The 27,691-nt window shown below is 37.0% G+C and overlaps 1 protein-coding gene and 1 long non-coding RNA gene across 2 annotated transcripts in view; one reads left to right on the top strand and one right to left on the bottom strand.

The window, feature by feature from the left end:
* Positions 1-1,215: 1,215 nt before the first annotated feature.
* Positions 1,216-27,691, top strand: LOC119521711. Its single transcript, XR_005214406.1, has 3 exons — positions 1,216-1,248; positions 2,084-2,161; positions 27,351-27,691. It is a non-coding gene; the product is annotated as an uncharacterized LOC119521711 (long non-coding RNA).
* ZNF567 (zinc finger protein 567) overlaps positions 15,581-27,691 on the bottom strand; it is a 31,550-nt gene continuing 19,439 nt past the window's right edge. The window contains exons 3-5 of the mRNA XM_037820218.1: positions 27,345-27,429; positions 22,323-22,409; positions 15,581-18,866 (exon numbers count right to left, since the gene is read on the bottom strand). Of these exons, the coding sequence (XP_037676146.1) occupies positions 17,146-18,866; positions 22,323-22,409; positions 27,345-27,429 (1,893 nt within the window). The 3' untranslated portion in view covers positions 15,581-17,145. The remainder of the gene's footprint in view (positions 18,867-22,322; positions 22,410-27,344; positions 27,430-27,691) is intronic.

Here is a 27,691-nt window from a genome sequence, read left to right as displayed (position 1 = left end):
AATTCACTGTGTGGCCCACTGGAATAAAATTACTGGTCCTTACTGTTGGTCTTACCAAATGGGACCCTGTGGATCTGCCTACAACCCATTAAAATTGTTAATGCAGCCAATACAGATTAAAAGAGGGCCTTCAGAGATTGAGACCCATTATACAACATGCATTAAAAGAAGGGTAATTATCTCCAGTTTCTCTTTTCCCGCCAAGTTTGGCCTGTCCTTAAGCCTGGAATGAATGAATGATGCCTCATGGTGGACTACTGCAACCCTAATGGCATGATCTCGTCCATTAAGACTCCAATACCTAATATAATTGAAATTAGGTGCCATTCAATTTTCCACTGGCAAATATTTTGCTGTTATAGATTTGGCTTATGTGATCTATTTAGTGCCTGTTTCAGCAGCCTGTCAGCCTCAGTTCTCATTTACCCTTGAAGGGACACAATACACCTTTACTCAGTTGCCCATGGGGTACCTCAGTGTCCTGGTGACTGTACACAACCTCTCCTGGCAAGATTTAATCAGGTCCAGTTGTCCTTAGGCACCCAGGTATGGCACTGCCTTGATGAGATCCTCCTGCAAGGAGATTCATTGGACACTGTCATACAGGATATACAAACACCACTGTACTTACTGAGAGAGGATGGACTATTGTCCCATATGAGGTTTAGGGGTCTGTCACCTCAGTTAAATTCTTAGGCTTTGTCTGGTCCACCGAGGGCCATGCCATTCCTGATGTAGTTAAAAGCAACTTATAACTTTTATCAGCCCCAACCACTCTCAAGCAAGCCCAACACCTATTAGGTCTGTGGCTTCTGAAGGCAATATATTCTCCATTTATAAATATGACTGAAATCTATGTGGTGTGGTAGTTTGAAGCTGTTATGTACCCCAAAAATGGCCATTTTTTTTTCATTCATTCCTGTGGGTGCAAACCTATTATAGGCGGGGCCTTTTGATTAGGTTATTTCAGTTGGGATGTGACCCACCCCATTCAAGGTGGTCTTAATCCCCTTATTGGAATCCCTTATAAGAGGCTACAGGACACACAGAATAGGCCCAGACAAGCTCAGAGATGCCCCAGAGAAGCTGAGAGACAAGAACACACCCACAGAAGCTGGGAGAGGAAGCCACTGAAGCCAGAAGCTGGAAGCAATAAAACCCAGGAGAGAAGGACCAGCAGGTGTCACCCCACGCCCTGCCATGTGACAGAGGAGCCCCAGATGCCAGCAGTCTGTCTTCAGAGTCCAGGTATTGTTCTATTGCTGCCTTGAGTTGTAAGTTAATAAATCCCCATTGTAAAAGCCAACCAATTTCTGGCATATTGCATTTCAACAACTTTAGCAAACTGAAACATGTGGTCATCTGTAAACCACTTTGAATGGAGTACTTTACAACAGAATGAGTCCTTATGACCATATAATGTGTGCTTCCCTTAGTGTCTCCTAGAGACTTCTTTATGGTGGAAGCTCTGGCAACCACCTCCTATGCTTCTTGGAGTCTCTGGACTACTCACAATGGTCATAAGTTGCCCATGGTCTTCTTGGGCAAAAAGCTGCCTGCTCTAGCCCTACATTACACACCATTAGAGCCACAACTGCTGGCTGTATACTGGATCTTCCTAGACAGTCTCTCTTGGAACCTGAAACCTTGACCCTCTACATCCAGCTTCCCTTTATGCTCTGGGCTGTAGAAGCCATACCCCACAAGCTTGAATTGCCTCCTTGCTGAAATGGAGTGGTATCTACAGTACAGAGTCAAACTTAGGCCCTCTGGCATATCCCATCTTCAGAAGAAGGTGGCCTCCCGTGTCCTGAGTCCCTTGCCATATGCCACAGTGCTAGAGGTCACCCCTCTCCCAGATTCCTTGACTCCTGTGGGAGCCTCTGGAGATCAACTGAGTGAACAACAAAGATTACATGTAATGGAGCTTATTGGAGGGTTGTTGCTTTTCATCCCTTAACCAGGATACCTCTGGTAAAGGATGTGACCTGAGGGTTAGCACAACTGGCCAAAATCCAGGCAGTCATCTTGGCAGTGGAGGATGCCCTGGCCAACAATAGGTCCTCATTAAATGTCTTTATAGATTCCAGGGCCATTGCCAATGGTCAAAGCATGTGATCTGGCCAAGGGCGACAAGTGCTTGTTCTTTTTTGCTTAACAGGTCAGTGATCAGTTTATCCTATCCTAATTTTACTATGAGCAGCAGGGAGAAACCGGACTGCCCTGTCCGCATTTTGCTTGGTTATTTCCTCAGCTAAATATCCAAGTTCCTCACCTACAAATTCTGCCTTCCATCCAACACCAGAACACAATTTTGCCAAGCACTCTGCTACTTTATGACAAGGATTGCCTTTCCTCTGGTTTCCAATAACACATTCATCATTTCTTTCTAAACCTCACTGGAAGTACCTTTAAACATCCCTTCTTATACACTTCACATATCAGGGTTTATGAAGATCACATTACTGGTATTTATCCCTGTCCCCTTGCCCTTCATCTATCCCTTTACAGTCATGTCCCATCCCGACTGGGATGGAAATCAAACCTAGGACTGATCGTTATGAACCACTCACTTTTGAATTCCCATCAGGCTATCTACTAGAGCTATTCTGGCACCTTGGTTATGATGATGTCATCGTCCAAGTCACAAGCGTCACCAAAATTTTTAAGCTATAAAGGATATTTAATTGATGATGCCTATGATGATCTCACTGAAGAAGTAGAGCTCCTTGCTCCAGGACCTACACCCAAAACAATATGGATAATGGAGAAAGTCTAAGAAAGATTAATATTAGTTTTGTCCAAGAGCATCAACTGCTAAGGAATTCTGGTTCCAACCACAGACATCTAGGAGGAGACATGAATCAGTCTACACTTTGCCTATACTGGTCAGTATCCTTACTCCCCCTCCCCCAGTCCCTCAAGCTATAGTGCCCACAAGGGGTAACTGTTAAGCTTGGCCTCCTGGTATTCCATAGCTTGGATGTATCTACTTTGGGAAGATACAGCTAAGTAGATATATCCATATATATCCTACTTTGATACATCCATATATATCTACCTTGATATATCCATATATATCTACTTTGGGCCTGGGACACTGCAGGCCAATGGATGGACCCCACAGGCAATGTGACAGCTACTGGGCAATACTCTGGCCATGCTGCCACCCATTCTTACTTGGGCTCTTCAACACTAATGCCTTAGCCAACCACTATATGGCACCATAACTTTACTTCCACCTCTCCAGCAAGTTTTTTTTTTTTTTTTTTTTTTTTTTTTAGTGTTTAAGGCAGCCCTATTGACCATTCAAAATTCACAAGGAATCACATCACATAGGAGGCAGCATATATACTTGCCACATACTCTACTGAAAAACCTCTTGAATTAATGCCTCTATGCTCAGACCTTGTCTCTTAAAATACATTTTGGATATTATTGAAAGGGCAATGGAAAGCAACCCTTGGGCATGTATGCAATGGGCCTCCTTTATGATTATTCTATCCTCAAGATGATAAAAAAAATAGTGGCCTCTTTTCTTGGTAATTGTAACTCTCATTATCCAACTATATTTGTACATTTCTGCAACTCCCTAACAGGGCTTTATGCCTCAAGTTCCAAAATTCAGCTCAATATTATTATAAACTTAGTGAAGTTCATGTACTGACCTTCAGCAAACTCTTTGATGGTCTGATGGACAATCAGTTGACCACTGCCCTGGAGTGGGACTCACTTCCAGTGATGACCTTGAGCCAACAGCTGGACTCATTTCAAGTGGACTCTTCCATGACTTCAAGCCCTCATTATACCCCCTATCAAACCATCTCTTCAACCGACTATACCACATCTTGCTCTCCCCATCTGTCCTCCTTTCACAATTCAGTCCTAATCACAACAAGTATACTCCCTCTTTCAACTTTTTGCTTTTTTCTGCCCTGACCTCTGCTCTTCTAGCCCCACCCTTGATATACCATTATCTCCCAAGGAGGCATTACAAAATAACTTATAATTATTATGTAAGCCTCATTGAATGGACAGTGCATGATTTTTTTTTTAAATTTGGTTTTAATTGTGGTAGATATATATAACATAAAAATTATCTTAGCCATTTTAAGTGGACAGTTCTTTGGTGTTAAGTACATTGACAAAACCATGTACCTTTGACCATATTTCCAGACTATTTTCATCATCCTTAATCAAAACTTGTACAGTTTAGGAATAATTCCCCATTCCATCCTCCCACTGCACCTTGTGATCATTATTCTATATTCTAACCTATAAATTTGCTTATTCTAAGTAGTTCATATGAGAGAAATCATGCAATACTTTTCTTTTTAATGCACTTTTATTGAGATATATTCACTTACCATACAAAGTGTACAATCAACAGTTCACAGTATCATCACATAGTTGTGTATTCATCACCACAATCAATTTTTTTTAAAATTCAATTTTATTGAGATTGTCCACATACCATACAATCATCCAAAGGACACAGTCATACAATTGTGCATCCACTCACCACAATTAATTTTTGTTTCAATTTTTAGAACATTTTTATTACTCCAGAAAATAAAAACAAGAAACTCAAATCCTCTCATACACCTAACCAACTCCCCCCATTATTGACTAATAGTATTAGCATAGTACATTTGTTAATGTTGATGAAAGAATGTTAAAATACTAATAACTGTAGTACATAGTTTGCAGTAGGTTATTTTCCCCTATATACCCTTCTATTATTAACTTCTAGTTATAGTGTCATACATTTGTTCTAGTTCATGAGAGAGATTTCTACTATTTGTACAGTTAATCATAGACATTGTCCACTCCAAGATTCACTGTTTATACATTCCCATTTTTTAACTTCCAACTTTCCTTCTGGTGACATACATGACTCTAAGCTTCCCCTTTGCACCACAATCACACACCATTCAGCACTGTTAGTTATTCTCACAATAATGTGCTACCATCACCTCTGTCCATTTCCAAACCTTTAAGTTCAACCTAGTTAAACATTCTCATAATAAGCATCCACACCAATTCTTTAGCCTTGTTCTATATCCTGGTAACTTACATTTCATGTCTATGAGTTTACACATTGTAATTAGTTCATATCAGTGAGACCATACAATATTTGTCCTTATGTGTGTGACTTATTTCACTCAATATAGTGCTCTCAAGGTTTCTTCATCAACCCGTTTTTCTTTTTTTAAGATGGTTTGTTCACCCACCATACATTCCATCCTAAATAAACAACCGATGGTTCCCTGTATAATCATGTAGTTATGCATTCATCACCATGACCACTATCTATATAAAGACATCTCCATTTCTTCCACAAAGGAGGAGGAAGAGTCAAAGAAGGTAGAGAGACAAAAGAAAAGAAAAAAAAAATGACAGCTAAAAAACAAAAAAAGGAAAGATAGAATTAAACTAAAGTACCATAAAAGTCAGACAACATCACCAATGCCAAGAGTCCCATACCTCTCCCTTATGTCCCCCTCTTATAGGCATTTAGCTTTGGCATATTGCCTTTGTTACATTAAAGGAAGCATAATATAATGTTTCTGTTAACTATAGTCTCTAGTTTGCATTGATTATATTTTTTCCCCAATACCACCTGTACCAGTTTGTATATATTATGTCTCCCAGAAAATGCCATTATCTTTGATGCAATCTTGGGGGGCAGACATTTTAGTGCTGATTAGATTGGAATTCTTTGAGTGTTTCCGTTGAGATGTGTCCCAGCTTAGGAAAGCTGGGAAAGAGTTCTGATTACTGTGACTTTGATTCGATAATTCTAATCTTGTGTTTTACCTCAGAAGGATATTCAGATTTTCTGTTTCCTTATGTGTCAGATTTGGTATATTTTTTTAAGGAATTTGCCCACTTCTTCTAAGGCTGTACTGTCCAACACAGTGGCCACCAGCCACATGTAGTTTTTTAAATTTAAAATTAATTAAATAAAATTTAAATTTTGATTCTTCAGCTGCACTATCCACATATTAAGTGCTCAAAAGCTACATGTGGCTAGTGGCTATTGTATCAGAAAGTATCAGTTATAGATTATAGAACATTACCATCATTGCAGAAACTTCTATTGGAAAACAGTTCTAAGTTGTTGAATTATGGGCATAAAATTGTGCTTTTAATGCTTATATGATCTAAATAATGTCTCTTCTATCACTCTTGCTCTCCCTTGATTTAGTCTGGCTGTTTGTCTTACTATATTTTTTAAAAGAACTAACTTTTGGCTCTGTTAGTTTTCTCATTTGTTTATTTTCTGTTTCATTGATTTTTGCTCTTACCTTTTGTGCTGGTTTGGATCTTTATGTCCCCCAGAAAAGCCATATTCGCTAATGCATTCTTGTGGGGTCAGACTTGCTAATCTTTTGATTAGGGTGTGACCTCTTGATTGTTTCCATGGAGACTTGACCCTGCCCATTCAGGGTAGGTCTTGATTCATTTACTGGAGTCCTTTAAAGGGAGCTCACACAGAGAGCAGAGATGAAAACGCCCCAGGATATGCTAAACCAGAATACAGACGTTAAGATATTTGGAAGCGACAGTGATGCTTAGAGATGCTTGGAGATGTGGACAGAAGGATGTTTGGTGATGCATAGCTAAGCGATGAAGCCAGAGTTTGCCCACAGAAGCTAAGAGAGATACAGAGACATTTTGGAGAACTCCATTTTGAAATGCAACCCAGGAGCAAAAGATGCCAGCCACGTGCCTTCCTAGCTGACAGAGGTGTTCCAGACACCATTGGCCATTTTTCAGTGAAGGTATCCTCTTGTTGATGCCTTAGTTTGGACACTTTTATGAACTTAGAACTCTAAATTTGTAACCCAGTAAATCCCCTTTATAAAAGCTGATCCATTTCCGGTATTTTGCATAACTGCAGCATTAGCAAACCAGACAATTTTGTTATTTTCTTTTTTCTTACCTTGGATTCCATTTGCTCTTTTATTGTCTAGCTTCTTAATAGTGGATGTTTAGATAACTTGACTTTTTTCTTTTCTAACTGTGGTATAATGAAAAGTTGGCTGGCCTGTGGCCTTGGGGAAGCAACCTCTGAATCTTTGGAACTTCCTGCAGTAGGAGTCTTTTGTTCTTCAAGGTGGGCCCAGGAAAACCCCTGATAGTTACAGGGTGGGGCCAGCCAAACCTGAATCCATCGGATGGGGGCTGGCCACACTAGAAACACTGACCATGTGATTAGAGGGTAGGGGTTTTGAGCCAATTATCACCCCACCTTCCTAACCTCTGGGAGGGGAAGGGGGCTGTAGATTGAGTTCAACCATGTGGGTGTTGATTCCATCAATCATGACTATGTAATGAGACTCCAGAAGAACTCGAAGCTCCAGAGAACTTCCATGAATGAGAAATGTATCTCTGCTGTGAGATAGTACATTCTGACTCTATGTGGAAAGGACACAGAAGCTTGTGTTTGAGACTTTCCCAGATCTTGCCCTATGCGTCTCTACTTTAGGCTTCTCCTCATTTGTATCCGTTTATTATAATGAAGCTATAATCATAAGTATAGTGCTTTCAGTAAGTTTTTTTGAGTCATTATAGTGAATTATTTACCCAAGGGGTTGTGGGAATCCTCAGATTTGCAGCCAGTTGGTGAGAAGTGCAGGTATCCTGTGCTCCCAAACTTGAAATCTTGTAGAGGATTGCCCTTAACCTGTGGAGTCTGGCCTCAACTCTGGATAGTTAGAGTCAGAATTTAATTGAATTGAGTTACTGTGATCTTTGCAGTTGCTGATTGAGGTTTTTATATCCTTCCCAGTAACATTAGAGTTTACAACTACAAACGTCCCTCCAAGTACATATTTTTGGTATGTGCTCTTTTCATTATCATTCAGTTTGTAATACTGTATTTTCTAATTTCCCTTGTGTTTTCTTCTTTGACCCATGGGTTATTTGGAAATGTGTTGCTTACTTTCCAAATATTGAAGTATTTTCTAGATTTTTTGTTACTGATAATGAATTCAATTTCATTGTGTTCAAAGAAAGTATTCTGTATGTATGATATCAATTTTTCCAAACTTATGAAAGTATCTTTAATGGCTCAGCACATGATCTATCTTAGTGAATATTTTATGTGCACTTGAAAAAAATGTGTATTCTGTAGATTTTGAAAGTAATTTTCCTTAAGTGTTAATTAGATAAAATTGGTTGATGGTGATGTTGAGATCTTCTGTTTCCTACCTTTGCTGTCAATTACTGAGAAGGAGGGTTAAGATTCCTAACTATGATTATTGATTTGTCTTTCTCTCTTTAGTTCTGACAACTTTCGCTTCGTTTATTTTGGACCTCAGTTGGTAGGTGCATATGCATTTAGAATTGTTTATTTTTTTTAATAAATTGAACCTTTTATAATTATGAAATAACTGTCTAGCCCTGGCAATACTCCTGTCATAAAGTCTAATGTTAATAAAGAAACACCAGCTCTCATATACTTAGTCTTTGCATGGTATATCTTTTCAGATCTTTTTCTTTCAATCTGCTTGTGTCTTTAAAGTGAGTCTCTTATGAACACCATGTAGTTCTGTCTTCCTTTTATATCCATTGTAACAATTGCTGACTTTTATTTGGATAATTAATAATTTAATAAAATCACCAAATGAGATAATTAATAATTTAGTCAAATTGTTTGAGTTGATTAAAATGTTAAATTTTAACATGATTATTGATGAGATTTAAATCTACAATCTCGCTGTTTGTTTTTGTCTCCTCTGTTCTTCATTCCTTTTTTGCCTTCTCCTATCTTTATATATTTCATTCTCTCTCCTGTTTAAGTTTTTTTTTTTAGCTACATCTCTTTATTATACTTTTCTTAGTGGCTGCTCTAGTGGTTACTATATGCATGTCTAACTTATCACACTTATCTTGAATTGAACTATATGAATTATCTGAAGGGAGTTCAGAAAGGTCACAAGATACAAGATAAACATACAAAAATCCATTGTATTTCTGTATACTAGCAATAAACATGTAGATACTGAAATTAAAAACAATACCATTTACAATCACTAAAAAAATGAAATGCTTAGGTGTAAATCTAACAAATCATGTCAAGGATTTGTATGCTGAAGACTATATAATGTTGATAAAAGAAATAATAGAAGATCTAAATATATGGAGAAACATACCATTTCATGGATTAGAAGACTCAATACAGTAAAGACATCAATTCTACCTAAATTGATATATAAATTTAATGCAATTCTATAAGAATCACAGCAATGTTTTTTTTTAACATATAGACAAGATTATTCTAAAATTTATATGGAAAGGCAAAGGAACTAGAATAGGTAACAGTTTTGAAAAGGAGAGTGGGAGGAATCATTCTCCCCATTTGAAGACCTAGTACACAATCACAGCATTCAAGACTGTGTTATTGGTAGAGAATTAGATATTAGACACATAGGTAATTGTCACAGAACAGAGAACCCAGAATTATTTTTACACAAGTACAGTGAGCTGACTTTTAACAAAGATGTAAAAGGAATTTAATGGAGGATAGATGGTGTTTTCAGCAAGTAGTGCTGGATGTTGGATAACCATAGACAAAAAAAGTATGCCTCAACTTAAGTTTCATGTCTTATACAAAAATTAATTCAAAATGAATCATGGATTTAAATGAAAAATATGAAAAGTATAAAACTTTTGGAAGAAACCTTTAAAACCTAGAGTTTAGTGAAGAGTTCTTAGAATGACACTGAAAGCACGATCCAAAAGAGAAAAAAAAAATCAATAAACTGGATTTCATCAAAATTAAAAGCTATTGCTCTGTGAACGACCTTGTTAAGAGTACGAAAAGACAGGCTATGGATGAGGAGAAAATATTTGGAAACCACACATCCGACAAACAACTAGTATGTAGAATATGTTAAGAACTCTCACAATTCAACAATAATTAAAAATCTCGGAGAATTATGCTGATTAAGAAAAGCTGATTTCAAAAGGTTACATACTCTATGACTCCTTTATATAATTTTCTTGAAAGGAAAGACTTACAGAGCTGAAAAACAAATTAGTGGATGCCAGGAGTGATGGATGGAAGGGAGATGGTTATGAGTAAAAAATAATGCACAGGAAATCTTTATGATGATGGAATAGTTGATTGTGGTGGTGTTTATACAAACCTATACATGATAAAATGACATAACTGCACATACACATTGTACCAATGTCAAATTCCTGGTTTTGATATTGTAGTACCATTATATAACACGTAACCATCGAGCCAAACTGGGTGAAGAGCAACAGACATCTCCACTATTTTTGCAACTTCCTGTGAATTTTTAATCTTTAAAAAATACATTCAGTAGCATGATGTCAAATTTTGAAAAGAACAATGGAAATATACATGCTGCCAACAATGGCAAAGTCACTGCCTTGAGAGACCTCACCATATTGAGACATCAGTGGATATGGCACTAGTATTCCTTCTCCTTCTAATTTTTGCCCCTGTTGTTCTGGGGTAGAAGAAATTGAAACAGAATATTGTTTCAGCTGCAAATTCATGATCCCTTCCCAAGATTATTTCTGACACATCTCTTTTTTATCACTTTCATGACACTTAAACCTACAACACCTAGAGAAAGACAAAAGAAGGAACTTTAATAGAAGGTTATTGCTGTAATGTTGGCAGACTGTTCTGAGAGAATCTATATTCTAAATAGGCCATCACATATCTCCTTGGCATCCTGGGCCCTTCATCAAAAATGCCAAAATAAATTCCTCACTTTTTGACCACACTGATATATTAGGAGGGCCCTAAATAGCTACAAGAAAAAATTATAGCTTGATGTGGGCATTCTACTTCAACATAAGAAGGAAAAGGAAAAGGAAAAGACTGAAGACTTCCACTTGCAATTTGTTTCTGCTTTGCCAGGTTTATTAGGGTTCTTTAATGGAATCAACAGGAGGTATATGTAAATATGAGATTTTATAAAAGAGTCTAACATAACTGTGGGAATACACGAATCCAAAATCCGTAGGGCAGGCAGCGAGCTGGCAACTCCTATGAAGTTCTTCGATGAACTCCCCAGGAGAGGCTGGCTACCTTAAGAAGTGAAAGTTCTCTCTCTTCTCCCTTAAAAGTCAACTGATTGGATTAAATCCAGCTGATTGAATTCTCTTACTGTGGAAAATACTACCTTTATTGATGTCATCAGCCATAGATGCAATCAATTGACTAATGATTTAATAAACCAGCCTTCTGGTTTATTAACCAGCCACAAATGTCCTTGCAGTAATGGTTAGGCCAGTGCTTGCTTAATCAGACACCTGGGCACCATCACCTGGCCAAGTTGACACAAGAACCTAACCATCACACCATGTTTCCATTATAAAAAAATTGAGTAAATTTTATTTGAGTAGGCAACATATATATACATGATAGAAAATTCAAAACTATGTAACTAGAAAATTGTAGAAAGCCCCAGGGGCCCCTTAGAGTCAAATAACAACAAAAGCCCCCCAAAATCCTACCAAAAACCCAACAACAAAAAACAAAAACAAATTAAAAAAACCATGCCCTCTTAAGTTCCTCTTTATCTGTTGAAATTTGAAATCCCCACCAAATCCCTCAGTTGACCCAGATACCCAATTAAGCCCCTAGTTTATTACTTTTGACCCAATACAAAACAAAGCTCACCTGCCCTAAACCCATCCCAATAAGATGGATAAACCCTGATCTAATCTGTAGGAGTCAAACTAATTTCCTTCCCATGTCTATAAAAACCCTTTGCCATCCCTAGAACCCTGAAGCTACTTCCGTTTTGGCTTCCTTTGCTGCAGCAGAACTTTGGTGTCCTGAATAAAATGCCATAGTTTGCATACTTGACTCCAATTTATCTTTCACAACAGAATGATATTGAAAGGACTATTCTTTATTTTGTAAAAGACAATTGACTGTTTAAATTTAAAAAAGCAAAAAAATAGGTCATCGAATACACACAACATACATGCCAAGAAAGGGGTCAATGAAATTATACTGTTGTAATATTGTGAATTGGTATAATGCTAATTCAACATAAATCATTAAAGTAAAGGATGCATATTTTAGTTCCTAGAGTGACCAATGAAAAAATAAAGCAAAGAACTCCAGCTAATAAGCAAATAGTAGTAAAAGGAAATGCTCAATTAATATAGTTTAGTTTTAGTGTAATATCTTGCTATTTCTTTTTATTTGTCCCCTTTGTTCTTTAAATCTTTCTTCCTTCCTTGTTTTGGGCCAATTAAATAAGTCTCCAGAGGAACAGAGCCAATACAAGGAAATTTGCATGGGGCCTGAGGTGCTTCCCTTAAGAAAAAATATTTTCTAAGTAGAAAGAGCTTAACCTAATAATGGAACCCTTATTTAGACAGGATAAAGGATTCCAATCATATGTTGGATGTTACTTGTCTAAATTCTGGTATTGGGATGCAGTGTCTTGCTGTTAAAGACTACGGAGGGCTTTAAGAAATAACTGTATGAACCGTTCTAACCTATGGTAAACATTGTCTACATTTCCTCTAGCAGAGCCTAATGTAAATAGAAAGAGCCAGTCTTCCCCATCCCATGAGAAAATAGCCCAGCTTTAGCAGTACACTGATTGTTATAGAAACACTGTGCCTTATGGGGATCCAAGAGGCACCAGGATGCCTGAAGGAATGAACTGTCATGTCTGGACAGTGGATAAAGGTTAGTGACCACCTATTCCTGAGGACTCCCAGAAATCATCAAGGTTGGGAGATGTGAAAGAGGTCTGTACAGCTAACATTGACAATGGCTGTAATGACTGCAAAATTTGGGAATGAATGCTACTATGAGGATTATAAAAATGAGGGTTTCTATCCATAGGTTAGAAAGATCTGCACCTGTTTAGAATCATAATTAGCAGGGCCTCAGTTATTTATATGTGGTCCTCTACCTCAAATTAACATGCATGTAGACACACACGCTAACAGTGCATTATGGTGAGATTAGTTTCATAATTAGCAAATACCAATGTTAGAAACAGAAGATAGCAACACACTCAAGCTTCAGAAAACATAAATAAATATCTTTCTATGAGGGACAAAACAAAACAAAACAAAGAATCTTGCAGATTATAATGAGTTTGGAAATACTCGGGAAAAATTCTAAGAGTTAAGTTTGCTTCATGCCTCTGTCTTCTCTGTGAAAGAGTAACAACCTTTTCTGCTGAGAGTAAGCAGGGACTAGAGCACGACAGGGATTTGTGAAATATAATGAAATTGTAGAGTAAGTGCTGAGAGTCACCAGAAGGAAAGCTAGAGGTAAACTATGGGATGCTTTAACACAGTGACGCTTGAGGTGGCCGTTGTTTAACACTACAAATATAAATTTTCATGAACTAGTAAAAATGCACACTCATATGAAGAGTTAATAATAGAGTGGTACATGGGGAAAAAGTACCTATTGCAAGCTACAGACTATGGTTAACAGTAATATCTTTATATTCTTTCATCAACAGTAATAAGTATACCACACCAATACTATGGGTCAATAATAGAGTGGGATAAGGGGTATGGGGTATTTTGTGTTTTTTTTTAATGTTTATTTTTCTTTTTGGAGCAATCAAAATGGTCTAAAATTGAGTGTGGTAATTGCACAACTAGGTGATGATACTGTGAGACACTAATTATATACTTTGAATGGATTTTAAGGTATGTGAATATATCTCAATAAGATTTGCAGTTAAAAAAAGAATTAGGTACTGAGAATGCAAAGGGAACTGAATTGAGAAACATAGGGATTTAGGACTTGCACAAAGTATTCTGAATCAATTGTCAGAAATTGTTGTAGTTGCTGGGTTAAAAAATGAGACACTATAGATAAAGGACAGTGGGAAGGAATGAATCGTGTGCTTTGATTTTAAAAGTCAAGGTGAGAGACCAAATGAGGGCAGAAAAATGGGAAGACTTGGAGATCACATTCAGAGGTTCAAACTTTTTTCATTCTTATGTTTCTTTAACATTCAGCCTATGAGAGAGAACAATACTGTCCCATATTTTTCAGAAATTGGCACAGAGAAATTAAGCAGAAATGATTAAGCTCTTAAATTTACTGTGATAGAACTGGAATTGGAATCTGGGTGTATGGAACCTCAGGGCTAGTTTTCATTCTTCTAGAATACAATCTAAGTAAAATTCCCTCATAGTAGAAAAATGTAAGCTAAATATAAGGAAATAGTCAATTGTATATTAGAAATTAGATATTTTCCTAATGTGCATCAATGATATTTTGTGATACAAATAAACCTCACAATTTTAACATCATCTACCATTACAGAAATACTACACAGTAGTTTATAGAAATGAAATATTAAATACTGAATTTGTAAAGTTCATATAAAAAACAGAAAAACCACACAAAAACTTTACATGTGCCACTTCTTTCAATTTAGTAGGACCATTTCAAGCAGGGTAACTTTTTTGGGGTAAACACTTGCACAATACCATTTCATTGCTCCTTTCCTCCTCAGCCAACTGAGGCAAAACATGTCAAACTCCAGAGATTTGCACGAGGGCTTATAATATGCCTTGGGAAATAAGGCAAAAATTATGAAATAAACAGTATAGGTTTATGATGCTTGCAGTTTTTCCTAAGATGCCAAAGGAGTCTGGGTCTGGCCCACTTGAGCTTTTTCAGTGTTTACTGCAATGAATACAATGCACAGTCTCTTCTTACTAATACCCTTTCCACCTCCCCCAAGTCATGTATGTTTGGGTAGGTATGATAATTATTAAGGGTAGACCATGGGAAATGACTCTAACTGGGAGCATAAATATGGAGAGATACCCAATGACAACGATTCAAATACTTTCATGACTTGATATTTAACCTGCTAAACTGGGAGTTCCTTAGGCAAGAAAACAGCCCTAGTGTCTGGGTTCATAAGTGTACTTTTGAAGACATTTAAAAAACTGCTCACCAGTACACCATACTTTCTAGTTCCTCTTACTCAAGGCTAAAAAACATAAATATATGTCCTACATATAAAAACAAAATGAGCATATGGATACATGTTCTACTGCAAATAGAAATACTGATATTTCATCATATAATCACTAAAGTAGGAGGCAGGAAGTTACATGTTAGGGATGCCACAGATACTTTATATTTTCTGGCAGCCGCTGAAATGTCTGGGAAAGCAGAAACAAGGGAAAGTAGAAAGAATGCCCAGGAGAAAGTGACTTGCATATTCCCAACATCTTTGGTGGGTTTAGGCTAGAACAAACATTTAGTTAGATCATGTCTCCCCATATTGGCTACATACCAAGGAAAATGAGGCTTGCATCCTTGGTAATGACTGCAATTCTTTTGTTACTTAACAATGTTAGCATAAATAATATTTACCCATCTAGAAATAAAGATTAATTTATTTTCAAATGAAATAATAGAATCTGGATGTTCTTATAGTTGCAAATGTAGATCCTATCTTACCCATTCTAGTTATTTTAATTGATCTAACCAGCTTGTACTCTTAAGAAAAACAAAAAAAAAACAAAAAAACTGAGGATAAATATAAATTATCAAGGGTACATTTCACAAAATTCTGTTCACTCAGACAAGGCATCATATACTTGGCCCTATGCTTAGCCCTTTTCTAAAGTCTAAATTATTATGTCTGTTTTTCCTCATCACCTACCATTTTTTTTTTTGCTGAAATTATCTGTAAGCCCAATATGGACAAGCTTGTTTCCATTTACTATTAATTGATGATTGTTATCCATTTTTATAGGCTAGAGGGCCTGTGGAATATTTGTACCATGAACCTTTCTTCCTGACTACTTAGATTTGGTTTATAGGTCCACTCAACTGAAAATAATCTTATTTAAATCTCCATTGTATTTTATTGTGCACAATGATTAATGGTTATTCACTACAATGATACATGTAGTGAATGTTGGTTTTGAATAATGCTCCTCAAGAAGGGCCTTCAATAACACTGCTCAAGTTGCTGCCGAACTTATCATTCTCCAAAAAAAGATACAGTAGTTATTGTTTTAGCAGATTTCCAATTCTCAAATACCAAAATCTTGCCAATGATTTTTTATTTGGGATTTTCAAAGACATACATATCCTGTGAGATAGACCAAGCTATAAAAGGTATTTAATATAGAAAATATTTTCATACATCTATTGGGACTCATACCTAAAGCTAAAGGCCACAGCTAAAGGCCTGTCTACATTTATTAATTAGCATATCCTTATTAAAGGCCTTCTCGCAATTATAACATAAGGTTCCTTTTTAGTAGGAATTCTCTAGTTTGAATCACTGGAAAAGACCTTTCCATATTGATTACATTTAGATTTGTTTCTCTCCAAAGTGAATTGCCTCATGTTGAGAAATGTATGAGATGTTTGGCAGAATCTACTATAGCTGAAAAAACTTACACATACTCTAAAACTGAGTAATTCTAGTCCTAGGTATAAAACTACCAGACATACATACAAACACATATACCCATGACATATGCAAGTATAGTCATAGCAGTATTTTTATTATAACACAAAAATGTAAAAAATATAAATATGCACCAACAGAATAGTGATATATTCTTTAAATGAAGTAGCATATGAATGAAGATGGACACTACTGCCACATGCAATAATGTATGAATCAAAAATAGACTGAAATAAGCAAAACACAAAAGAATTGATGTATGATAAAATATACATAGTTTAAAACATGCAAAAACTACTCTATGATATTATAAGGCAGGGTTGTGACTATCTTTGGGGAGGTAACAGATAACTCATTTTTATTCCACATAATGCAGTGAGAAACAGAATTCATAGATATTTTCTTTCTCTTAGGTATACTGGTGCTTATAACCCATTTGTATCTTGCTTCTGTATATATTACATAAGTTTTTTTTAATGAACTATCTAATTCAGCAGGAACAGTTGAAAACTTAAAAAATAGCTTCATTGCTGGCAGTTCAATAATGATGGGTCATATCGATTTTATATGCTAGTGAGCAAGTACATAAGTGCATGGTTTAAATTGATGACAATAACACTTGGAATTAAAATTGGATTAAAATGTGTAAGCATGCTTTTCTTTAAAAGCAAAGGTTTACAATGACTTGGAAAGGCTTCAAATTCATCATTTAATGAATTTCCATGTTTTCTCCCTTGTGAGTTCTCTGATGGACAATGAGGTTTCTCTTATAACTGAAGGATTTACCACACTCATTACAAATATAGGGTTTCTCCCCTGTGTGAGTTCTTTGATGTACAATGAGATTTGTCTTCTGGCGGAAGCACTTCCCACATTCATTACATTTATATGGTTTCTCTCCTGTGTGAGTTCTTTGATGATGAATGAGATATGACTTCCTGCTAAAGGCTTTTCCACACTGAGGACATTCATAGGATTTCTGCCCTGTATGTATTTTCTGATGTACAGTGAGAGTAGCTTTCTGGCGAAAGGACTTCCCACATTCATTACAAATATAGGGTTTCTCCCCTGTATGAATTCTCTGATGTAGATTGAGATTAGTCTTCTGACTGAAGGATTTCCCACATTCATTACATTCGTATGGTTTCTCTCCTGTGTGAGTTCTGTGATGATCGATGAGGTATGACTTCATTCTAAAGGCCTTTCCACAGTGAGGACATTCATAAGATTTCTCCCCTGTATGCGTTCTCTGATGTGCTACGAGTGTTGTCTTCTGGCGGAAAGACTTTCCACATTCATTACAAATATAGGGTTTCTCCTCATTATGAGTTTTCTCATGAAGAGCAAGGGTTGTCTTCTGAGAAAAGGACTTCCCACATTCATTACAAATATAGGGCTTCTCCCCTGTATGAGTTCTCTGATGGACAGTAAGATTTGCCTTCTGGTGAAAGGACTTCCCACATTCTTTACAAATATAGGGTTTCTCTCCTGTATGAATTCTCTGGTGTAGAGACAGGGTTGTCTTTTGGCGGAAGGACTTCCCACATTCATTACATTTATATGGTTTCTCTCCTGTGTGAGTCCTCTGATGACGAATGAGGTGTGATTTCAATCTGAAGGTGTTCCTACACTGCACACATTCATAAGATTTCTCACCTGTATGTGTTCTCTGATGATCAGTGAGAGCCGTCTTTAGGCGGAAAGACTTACCACATTCATTACAAACAAAGGGCTTCTCTCCTGTGTGAGTTCTCTGATGATCAATGAGATATGACTTCCTCCTAAATGCATTTCCACACTGATGACATTGGTAAGGTTTTTCCTCTGTGTGAATTCCCTGATGAAGAATCAACACTGACTTCCTGCAGAAGGATTTCCCACATTCAGTGCATGTATGTTTTTTTTCAATATTGGTTCCTCTTCTCCTTTTATTATATTCAGATGGGTTTTCCGCTCTGTATGTTCTGTTATGTGTAATTAAGCTTCCCTTTTTAAGGAAGGATTTCTCACAGTCATTATATCTAAAGGACTGTGCCGGCGTTTCCATCTTCTGGTACTGATTAAGCACTTCGTTATGAGTGACAGCTCTCCCATTCTGATTATGGGATCTGACTCCAGAATGAGCTGTTTCTTGCTTAGTATTAAGGAGTGATTTCCCATATATGTTACACTCAACAAGTCTCTTTCTTACAGGGTTTAGATTATTGATGATTAATTCTGAAACATTTTTCAAAATTGTTCCATGGGTATGATATTCAGGAGGTATATTTTTTGACTTAACAAGGTTTTTGCCTACAATAAATGTCTTTTTGTATATATTACCTTTTTCCTTAATCAGTTTTTTGTGGTTGAGGAATACAACTGATCTAGAATACTTATCTTGGTGTTCCTTGAATTTCACTAGAAAGTCTTCAGCTTTCCAATTTTCTTCTAGAAAAAAATAGAGTAACAATTTGTGAATCTTTACGTATTTTCTATGGAAAAGAACTGTACAAGGGATTACTGGTTTTAGGTCTAGCCAAAAGGGCCAAAAGAGACCAGGACAAATTACTCCCTGGCTGGGGAAAAAAAAAACAACAAAACAAAAACAAAAACAAAACCTGAGCAAAAACCCTGCTTCAGTGTGAAAAAGGATGAAAAATAAGCAATGAACACTAATAACTTTTACAGTTTACACCAGAACTTCATAGAAAGTGAAATGAAGATAAACAGCAATTAGCAGAAGTCAAAGGATGGTGGAAGGGGACTGATATTGGATATGTGCATTCAGAGACAATGAAGTGAGACTATCAAAGACATTAAACTGTAATTAGTAGAAAAATTTGTTCATGGTAAATATTAAAGGAAAGATTACTTTTGGAGGACTCAGATCAGAGTCCGTATATTTATACATTCATACCTAGATATCCGTGGCAAAATGCTTCCAGTTGTGTCCTCACTCCCTCTTCCATGTTGCCATGAATGGCTAATTAACCTTTTCCAGTATCAATTTCCCAGTGTTTAGAGAAACAGTCCCATAGTCTAGGCCCTATTCCTTCATATAGCTGAGAATCACTGTCTCTTGTATAAAGGGAGAACGAGGAAAACACTTTCAACAGGAACTTTAAAATGGACTAAATGTATATTCATTGCTGTATTCAGATTGCTGTGCCCATCATTTAATTCTTCTAGAACTGTTCGATAATGAAATTCTCCAGATCATCACTTTTAATTATTCACCTTTTCAGCCTGAACTCCAGTTTTCTACATGAGGGACCAGAAGGATCAGATTCTTCAGTCTGGTCCTAGAATACTCATTAATCTTAACTTCATTTTTCTTATAAATTTATAGCTTTAGTTGACTTTGTTACCTCCATATCTAATAAAACAATGCTAAAACTCAGCTCAAAAACCTGTTTCTTCCTTGAGCCCATTACCCCCAGTACTAACATAAACAAGGAATTTCTCCTGTAAACAAATATTTACATGAGCTAGATTCAATTTTTTATATTTATACCAGCTTTCAGGCTTGTCCACATATCTGACAAATTCCATCCACAACAAGTAACTTCTGTTTCAGTCAGACCTGGTACTTATTGCCCTATAAATATCTCACTGATTGCTAATCACAAAGCCTGTGTTCTTGTTCTTTGAATCTGTTAGCTTTCCTTCCAGTCTTATTTCTATTCATATTTAGAGAATCTTCAAGGAAAAACTACTATTCCGTGATTTTGAAAAACCCTTCACTTATTTCCCCCACCACTTTAAGCTCTATTTTCTTTAAAATATGAAAATAATTATGGTCTGAAAACTTCATTTTAACAAGTTTTTTAACAGCCTTGCACTATAACAAAAATGTTCCATGAAAAAAGCAGACTTTGAGAGTAATCCTTTCCTAACTAAAACCTATGCTCATGGAAAGGAATACTTTATCTTCTTTGAACCCACCTGAGTTTATATTAACACTAGGTATAGGTAGGTGATGTCTGGCAGAAATCCAACCACTTTAATCAGAACCAATATGGACATGGGTTGAGCATGTTTATCTAAATGGAACTTACTAGTATACGCTTTCTGACTGGATGAAAAAGGTACTTCTACTGCATAGCTACAAAGACAATTATGAACTAACTACTGATATATATCTCAGTTAAAAATATTCAAACAAAGGATCTTATCTGTTGGGGGAAGAATCTTTAAGAATGTACAATCAGGTATTAAATTCTATGATCATATTCAAGAATTTTGTGTGTATCTGTGCCTTAGTCTTAAGTAGCTGGGAATTCAGAAAAAGGAAAGGTGAATATGATATGGAGTAGTCAAGGAATAGTTCATGGAGTAGAAATCTGTGGATTTAATTTAAAAGATATACAGTATCTAGAAGGGAGAACATAATAAAATGATAAGTATAGATATGATAATGAACACTATATGTATGGAGAACATTTAGGAGACTAGGTCAAGTGGCAATTAGCAAGAATTTTCAGTTATGAAAGAGAAATAAAGTTGAAAAGGCCAGATGAAATCTTATTGTAGTAGCCTTTGAAAGAAAAGGAATTTCAATTTCATATAATATTTAACACATAATAGGAAACAAGTATTGATGTAACTTGCCAGGAAAGCAACAATGTAAATTGAAGGAATCAGGGCAAAAAGTATGGCAAAGCCAAATAGTAGATACAGCAATTAAGGCATGAAATGAGACAGCTGTCATTTTTATGATGTCAGTGAGAAATGAGAATATGGGAGGATATAAATATATTTCACAGGCTGATAAGCATTACACAAATTATGAAGTGATCAACAAGAAAGGATGACAGAGGAACCAAGCTGACATTATGATGGGAACAAAAGAATTTAGAAACAGATATTGGGAAAGAATTTAAGAGCTGGGCAAGTCAGTGATTTTCATGTCCAACATGTGGTACAGAATAGTTCGACATCATCATGTAGTACTGTACTCTGGATGGACTAAAGCAGAGGTGAGCAAAATGTGCTCAGTTTGTTCACGTTAGAGCTATCCACGTAAAACAAAAAGCTTAAGTCCTGAGAATGGATTAGATTATTATAATTTGAAGGAGTTAATAAAAAGGCAAAACCCTTGAGGACACCTTAAGAGAAAAAAGACTAGAAGACCAGTGAAACAATGTGCATTTATTTTAAAAATAACTGGCTATTAGGTGCCAGACATTGTTTCGGGCAATATGGCCACAGTGGCGAAGAAAGCCAAGTTATAAATAAGCACTCAGAGAACTGGCATGAGAATGAGTTAGTGTTGTTTTACCCAAAACCAAGCATCAACTTCAGGAATGATGATCAGTACTATAAAATGAACAACAAAGGTTTACTGGAAGGAAATGGTGACTGTAAAATTATTGGTCTGGGCTGAGGGAAGTGGGCTCTAGAATTAACAGTGAGATTTGTGGTGAGAATGGGAACCGACCCTTAGTGCAGAAAACAAATCTAATGTATTACGAAGGAAAGGGAAGGAAAGAAAATGGAAAGTAATTAAGAAAAGGAACATTAGCCAAAGATTTCCTCTTCCTTTAAGACCGATTTAAGAAAGCCTGAAAGAAATCTATCACAATGGCAATACAATAGGGGACTGAGAATGCTAGATAAAGAGACATGAATCAAGGAAAAAACATCTAAAGGAAGGCTTACAGTAAATTTGGGTAAGTTAAGAGAGGTAAATATCTCTGAATCATCAAGCAAATTAGGAAAGAGTGTATTTGGGAGAGTGGTATTTTGAAGTCTGATTGTAAGTTTTTGAGTCATGAATGTCATTTCAAAAATTAGGAGCCTTTAAAAGATATTCAAAAACATCTCAAAGGTGCCACCCACAACCTGAACACTTTAAAATTTAATTTCCACTAAATTTCACAGGCTTAGGACTCAGAAACTCACCTAAACAGCCATGCCCTGCAAATGATGTCCATGGCTCTTCTCCTCGTTCCAACTTGAGGATCACATCGGGCTTAGTCATATGACACCCTGATAAGTGAAAATAAGACTTGGTTTACGTTACTGGGGTTTCATTACCTCTGAGAAATGAGTAAGGTACAGCTTCAGTGCTGCAAACTAAGCAACTCCTTTGTGTATCAGCAAACTTAATAGCCCCTTGCACTGGACAAGTGGAGACACAATCATCCTTTCTGCTAACCAAAAGAATTCATCACCTTTAAGTCTGAAATTCAATATTACACGTTAGACACTGTGTAATGGACATGTGCACTTTTGATAGTTTCAAAGAGAAATAACAAAAGAAGGAAATAACAAAGAATAAAGGGGAGATAAATAAAATAGAAAATTAAAAAAAGAATAGAATTAACAAAACCAAAAGTTTGTTCTTTAAAAAGATCAGTAAGTCCGGAGGCAAAGGGAACTGGCCAAAGGGGAAGAACATGCACAAGTGCAGATCAAAAGGAGACAGGTGCTACAATGGGGGAGGTCTAGACCGTCATGCCAAGGAATGCAAGCTGCCACCCCAGCCCAAGAAATGTCACTTCTGCCAAAGCATCAGCCATAAGGTGGCCTCATGTCCACTGAAGGCCCAGCAGGCGCCCAGCTCACAGGGAAAGCCCTCCTACTTTCGGGAGGAAGAAGAAGAGATCCACAGCCCTGCCCTGCTCCCAGAGGCCCAGAATTGAGCCTACAGCGTGTGGGGGCAATCCTTTTGCAATTAGGAAGTTCCAAGGAGCAGGCATCAATCGGCAGAGTGGAGAAAGTGGGGGAGGGTGGGTAGGGGGCAGCTGGCAGTGCCGTGTATCTCAGGCGGGGGTCCACAGCATCACCCCCTCTTCCATCTTGGTGGGGGAGGGGGTTGAAGCAAAGGAATTCCAACCATGCTGTATCCAAATAGAAGTGAGGGCTTTCAGGAGAAATACCCTTAGAGCCTGCATGAAATACTCTAGAATCTCTATTTTATGACAGTGGCCTGGATAGGGAAGTTTTCCTTTGAAAGGGATTTATAAAAATTTCTCATGCCAGAGTGAAAAGATGAGAGCAGTTTGATGGACCCAACCCAGGAGCCAATATATTCTGTGGGAAGGAATCTCAGGGGTGGAACAGGGTTTTTCCATATTTTGTTTCATAACCCTCTCTTGAGACAGGGTGCTGGGAACTGTCCTAAGCAGCAGGTTGCGATGAAAGGCAAAAGGGGTGGTTGGTGGGACAGCTGTAGACCTACTGCTCCTAAGCTCACTATCCCATTCTGGGCCAATACGATTTTATTTATTTGCTCCCTTAGATAACTGCACCGTGGGTCCCACTTTCTCCAGGATGCCAACTGCACTAGCTGTGTGTGAATGACGTATCTTGTGCATTTCAACTTTTTTTTCCTTAATATAAATATTCTGGTTTTGTATTTTTGTATATTTTACTCTAAGGCCCTCATTCCTGCACTGTGTTCTCAGGTACATGAACAATCTCAGGGATAAGTCAGCAGCAGCTCCAGGTCTGCACAACAGGAATACTTTTTTATTGTTGCTTTATCACCACAAAGAACAACTACTTGAACTACCTCATTTTTGCCAATTACAGCTGACTTTTCTGCCATAGTGTCCTCTTGAAATCTCTCCCTTTATGGGAGACTAGGTTTTAACTGGGTCGCCCCATGACTTGATCTCCTACTGGAAGATTGGAAATTAGTTTAAATGGGAAGATGGTGCAGAGAGGTTAGGAGAGGCTGGGCCAGGTTAAAGGTCAAGAGAAGAAGCCAAGATTAGATGAGAGTTACCAATATATGTAATAAAGGATTCCTGTTCCCTTATTACATATATTGGTAATTTCTTAATCATAGGGCACAGGACTTGCTTGGGACACCAGATCCATCCTCTCTGGATTAGGCTTGGCCTGCCATGCACAATGGAGGTGTATGTGTGTGTCCAAGGATGAATGTATGAAGCAAAGACTAAAATTCTTAACGTTCCAAATGTCTGGACTTTTCCTGCTTGGCTTCCAGAGAGACCATCAGTGAAGGCTTCTTTGTGGCACCCAGAGCCCATGTCCTACCCTGCTGCAGTAGTGATTATAGTGTTACAGTAGCTAAAGGAGAAAGGGGGGTTTGTTTACATGCTGTGGGATCCATGCAAACCTACCTCATTGTGTTGAAATGGGGCAAATGGAATAGAACGTATTGGGTGATGTCTGTGATCCTGGGTTCTTGTCTCCCCCAAATGCTGCCCCCCTCTAGTTACTGTATTTGTCTTGGCTTTGTGGAACTTCAAGAATCACTGATTTGGTGATTGCTAGGTGGCCTAATTTGTGTAAATATAATCTGTTGGTCTTTCTCCATGTTCTTTTGGGGTTTTTATTATTTACAAACTTCTTATTTTTTGTGGTGAAAGAAAAATAGCCAAAGCATCTGTGACAGAAGATTCTGCACCAGGCAAAAAGAACTGAAACATGCTTGGGAGCCCCTCTTTGAAGTGGGGCTCTTGAACCATCCTTTCTTTCATGTTGTCCTTCCCTTATTTCCAATTTTGGACTAGATCTTCTGTCCTAAAAACTTACCCCATAGCCCCTTTCCTGTTCCCCCTCCCCAACCCCCATACTCATAATTTTGGGGGTATCTCCACAACTCTTCATCAACTTATGCAAAAGACCTGAAGAATCTAGGAACCCTCCATCCTTCATTCCCAACCTTCTGAATTAAGACCATTCCTTGACGTGATTCATGCCAAAAGTTTAATGCTGCTGTACTTGGACTGACCAAACCTACTTAATCCTAGGATAGAGAGAAACAATGGGTGTGTGTGGGAGGGGGTGGTTCCATGTAGAAAGTTGAAGTAAGAAATTCAAAGAGGGAAGATGAATGTATACCCAAGTCACTCAGGAACTTTTATGCAGGTGCAAGAAACTTATGTCAAAGTGGCCACACGATTGTTTAACAGGAGATGGAAGAATGTAATTCCATGTTTACTGCTAGAAACCAAAGCTTTGTGTGGAATCTTGAATTTATGGAGATGAAGGGAGGGTAGGAAAGTGTGTACCTGTCTGTTCCCTAATCCCTTCCCCTCATTCCTGAACTGCAGGAGACTGAGCCCCCTTGGGCTTTGGTGACCCCATCACTGGGTATGTTTATCTGATGGCTGATTTTGTACTGGGTATTTCCTTCCCCTTATGCTATCATTTTGTAACACATGCTGACCTTTCCCCTTCCCTGTTTTTCCTGGGATAATACAATGAATAAATAAAGACTTATTGGTACCGAAATAAAATAAAATAAAATAAAAAGATCAATAAAATTGACAAAGCTGTAGCTAGACTCAAAATGGATCAAAGACCTAAATATAAGAGGAAGAACTATAAAACTCCTAGAAGAAAACTTAGAGAACTTCTTCAGGACCTTGTGTTGGGCAATGGTTTCTTAGACTTTACACCCAAAATATAAGTTAACAAAATAAAAAATAAATGGAAACTCATCAAAATTAAAAACCTCTGTGCATCAAAGAACTCCATCATGAAAGTAAAAAGACAACCTAAACAATGGTAGAAAACATTTGGAAATCATATATCCGATAAGGGTTTAATATCTAGAATATAGAAAGAAATCCTTCAACTCAAAAACAAAAAGCCAAACAAACCAATTAAATAATGGGCAAAAGACTTGAATGGACATTTCTCCAAAGAAGATACATAAATGGCCAAAGAGAACATGAAAAGATATTAGCCATTAGGGAAAGCAAATCAAAATTATAATGAGGTACCATTTCACACCCACTAGAATGGCTGCTATTAAAAAAACAGAAAATTACTGTTGGAGAGGATGTGGAGAAAGGGGAACACTCATTCATTGCTGGTAGGAACGTAAAATGGTATAGCTGCTATGCAAGACAGTTTGGCAGTTCCTCAGACAGTTAAGTATAGAATTACCATATGACCTGGCAATCTCACTTCTAGGTATATAGCCAAAAGAACTGAAAGCAGCAACTCAAACAGATATTTCCACACTGATATTCATAGCGGCATTATTCAAAATTGTCTAAAGATGGAAGCAACCCAAGTGTCTGTCAACTAATGAAAGGATACACAAAATGTGGCATATACACACAATGGACTATTATTCAGCTGTAAAAAGGAATGAAATTCTAACGCTTGTGACAACATGGTTGAACCTTTAAGACATTATGTTGCATGAAATAAGCAAATCACCCAAGGACAAATATTGTATGATATTACTGATACGAAAATAGAATTAAAAACTCAGAGTCAGAATCTAGAACATAGGTTACCAGGGGCTGGAGCGGGACATGGAATGGGGAATGAATGCTTAAACTGTACAGTTTCTGTTTGGGTTGATGGAAAAGTTTTAGTGATGGTAGCACAACGTTGTAAATGTAATTAACAGCACTGAATTACATGTTTGAATTTGTTAATGGGAAATTTTAGGTTGTATATGTTACCAAAATAAAAACAATAACAAAAAAAATGGAACTGCACAACACAGTGAATCCTAAATTAAACCATGGACTATAGTTAATATATACAATTAACATATATACATATATAATAAACAATAATATAACAATTGTAAAAATGTGCTTTTAATGTTCAAAGACGGATTGGGGTGATGAAGGCATGACTATGTAATGGTGCTGTGGACAGTTGATTATGCACCGTGGATGACTGTGTGGTATGTAAATGTATCCCAATAAAACTGAATTTAAAAAAAATAGCAAAGAACATTAAAAAAAGTGCTTTTATCAATTGTTAACAAATCTACCACACCAATGCAAGGTGTTAATAATAGGGTGGTATATGGGAATCTTGTATTTTAAGCATGATTGTTCTGTGAAACCACAACTTCTCTTAATTTTTTACAAAGGGACAATTCTCTTTACTTCACTCTGTTGCTGTGACACTCAAATGAAATAAAGTATATAATAGTAAATTCTGCAAAAAAAAAGGTTTAAGAGTTTTTCTTACCCACAGAGACAAGGTGGCAATAGTTTTCCAACATGACATCCATGTAGAGAGTCTTCTGAGCAGGATCCAGATGCTGCCACTCCTCCTGGGAGAAGTCCACAGTCACATCTTTGAATGACACTAATCCCTGTAATGGATGGGAACTGTGACAGAAACTGGTTGACCAGACATTGGGGACTTGTTCTGATCCAGTTCCTTTGTAGCATTCTTATGAAATCTGTAAAGGAAGCCTATCATTTTCTTTCTTTAATGATTTACATTGTGGAAGAAATAAAAATCATGGTAGAAAGAAGTGCCATTGATTTTTTTAAATAACTCATTCTAAAAATATTTACAGTGAAGTCACC

The sequence above is a fragment of the Choloepus didactylus genome, chromosome 27 (assembly GCF_015220235.1).
Source record: "Choloepus didactylus isolate mChoDid1 chromosome 27, mChoDid1.pri, whole genome shotgun sequence".
NCBI classification, from domain to species: domain Eukaryota; kingdom Metazoa; phylum Chordata; class Mammalia; order Pilosa; family Megalonychidae; genus Choloepus; species Choloepus didactylus.
The sequence above is the reverse complement of the archived record's forward strand: the minus strand, read 5'-3'. Positions and strand labels throughout refer to the sequence as shown.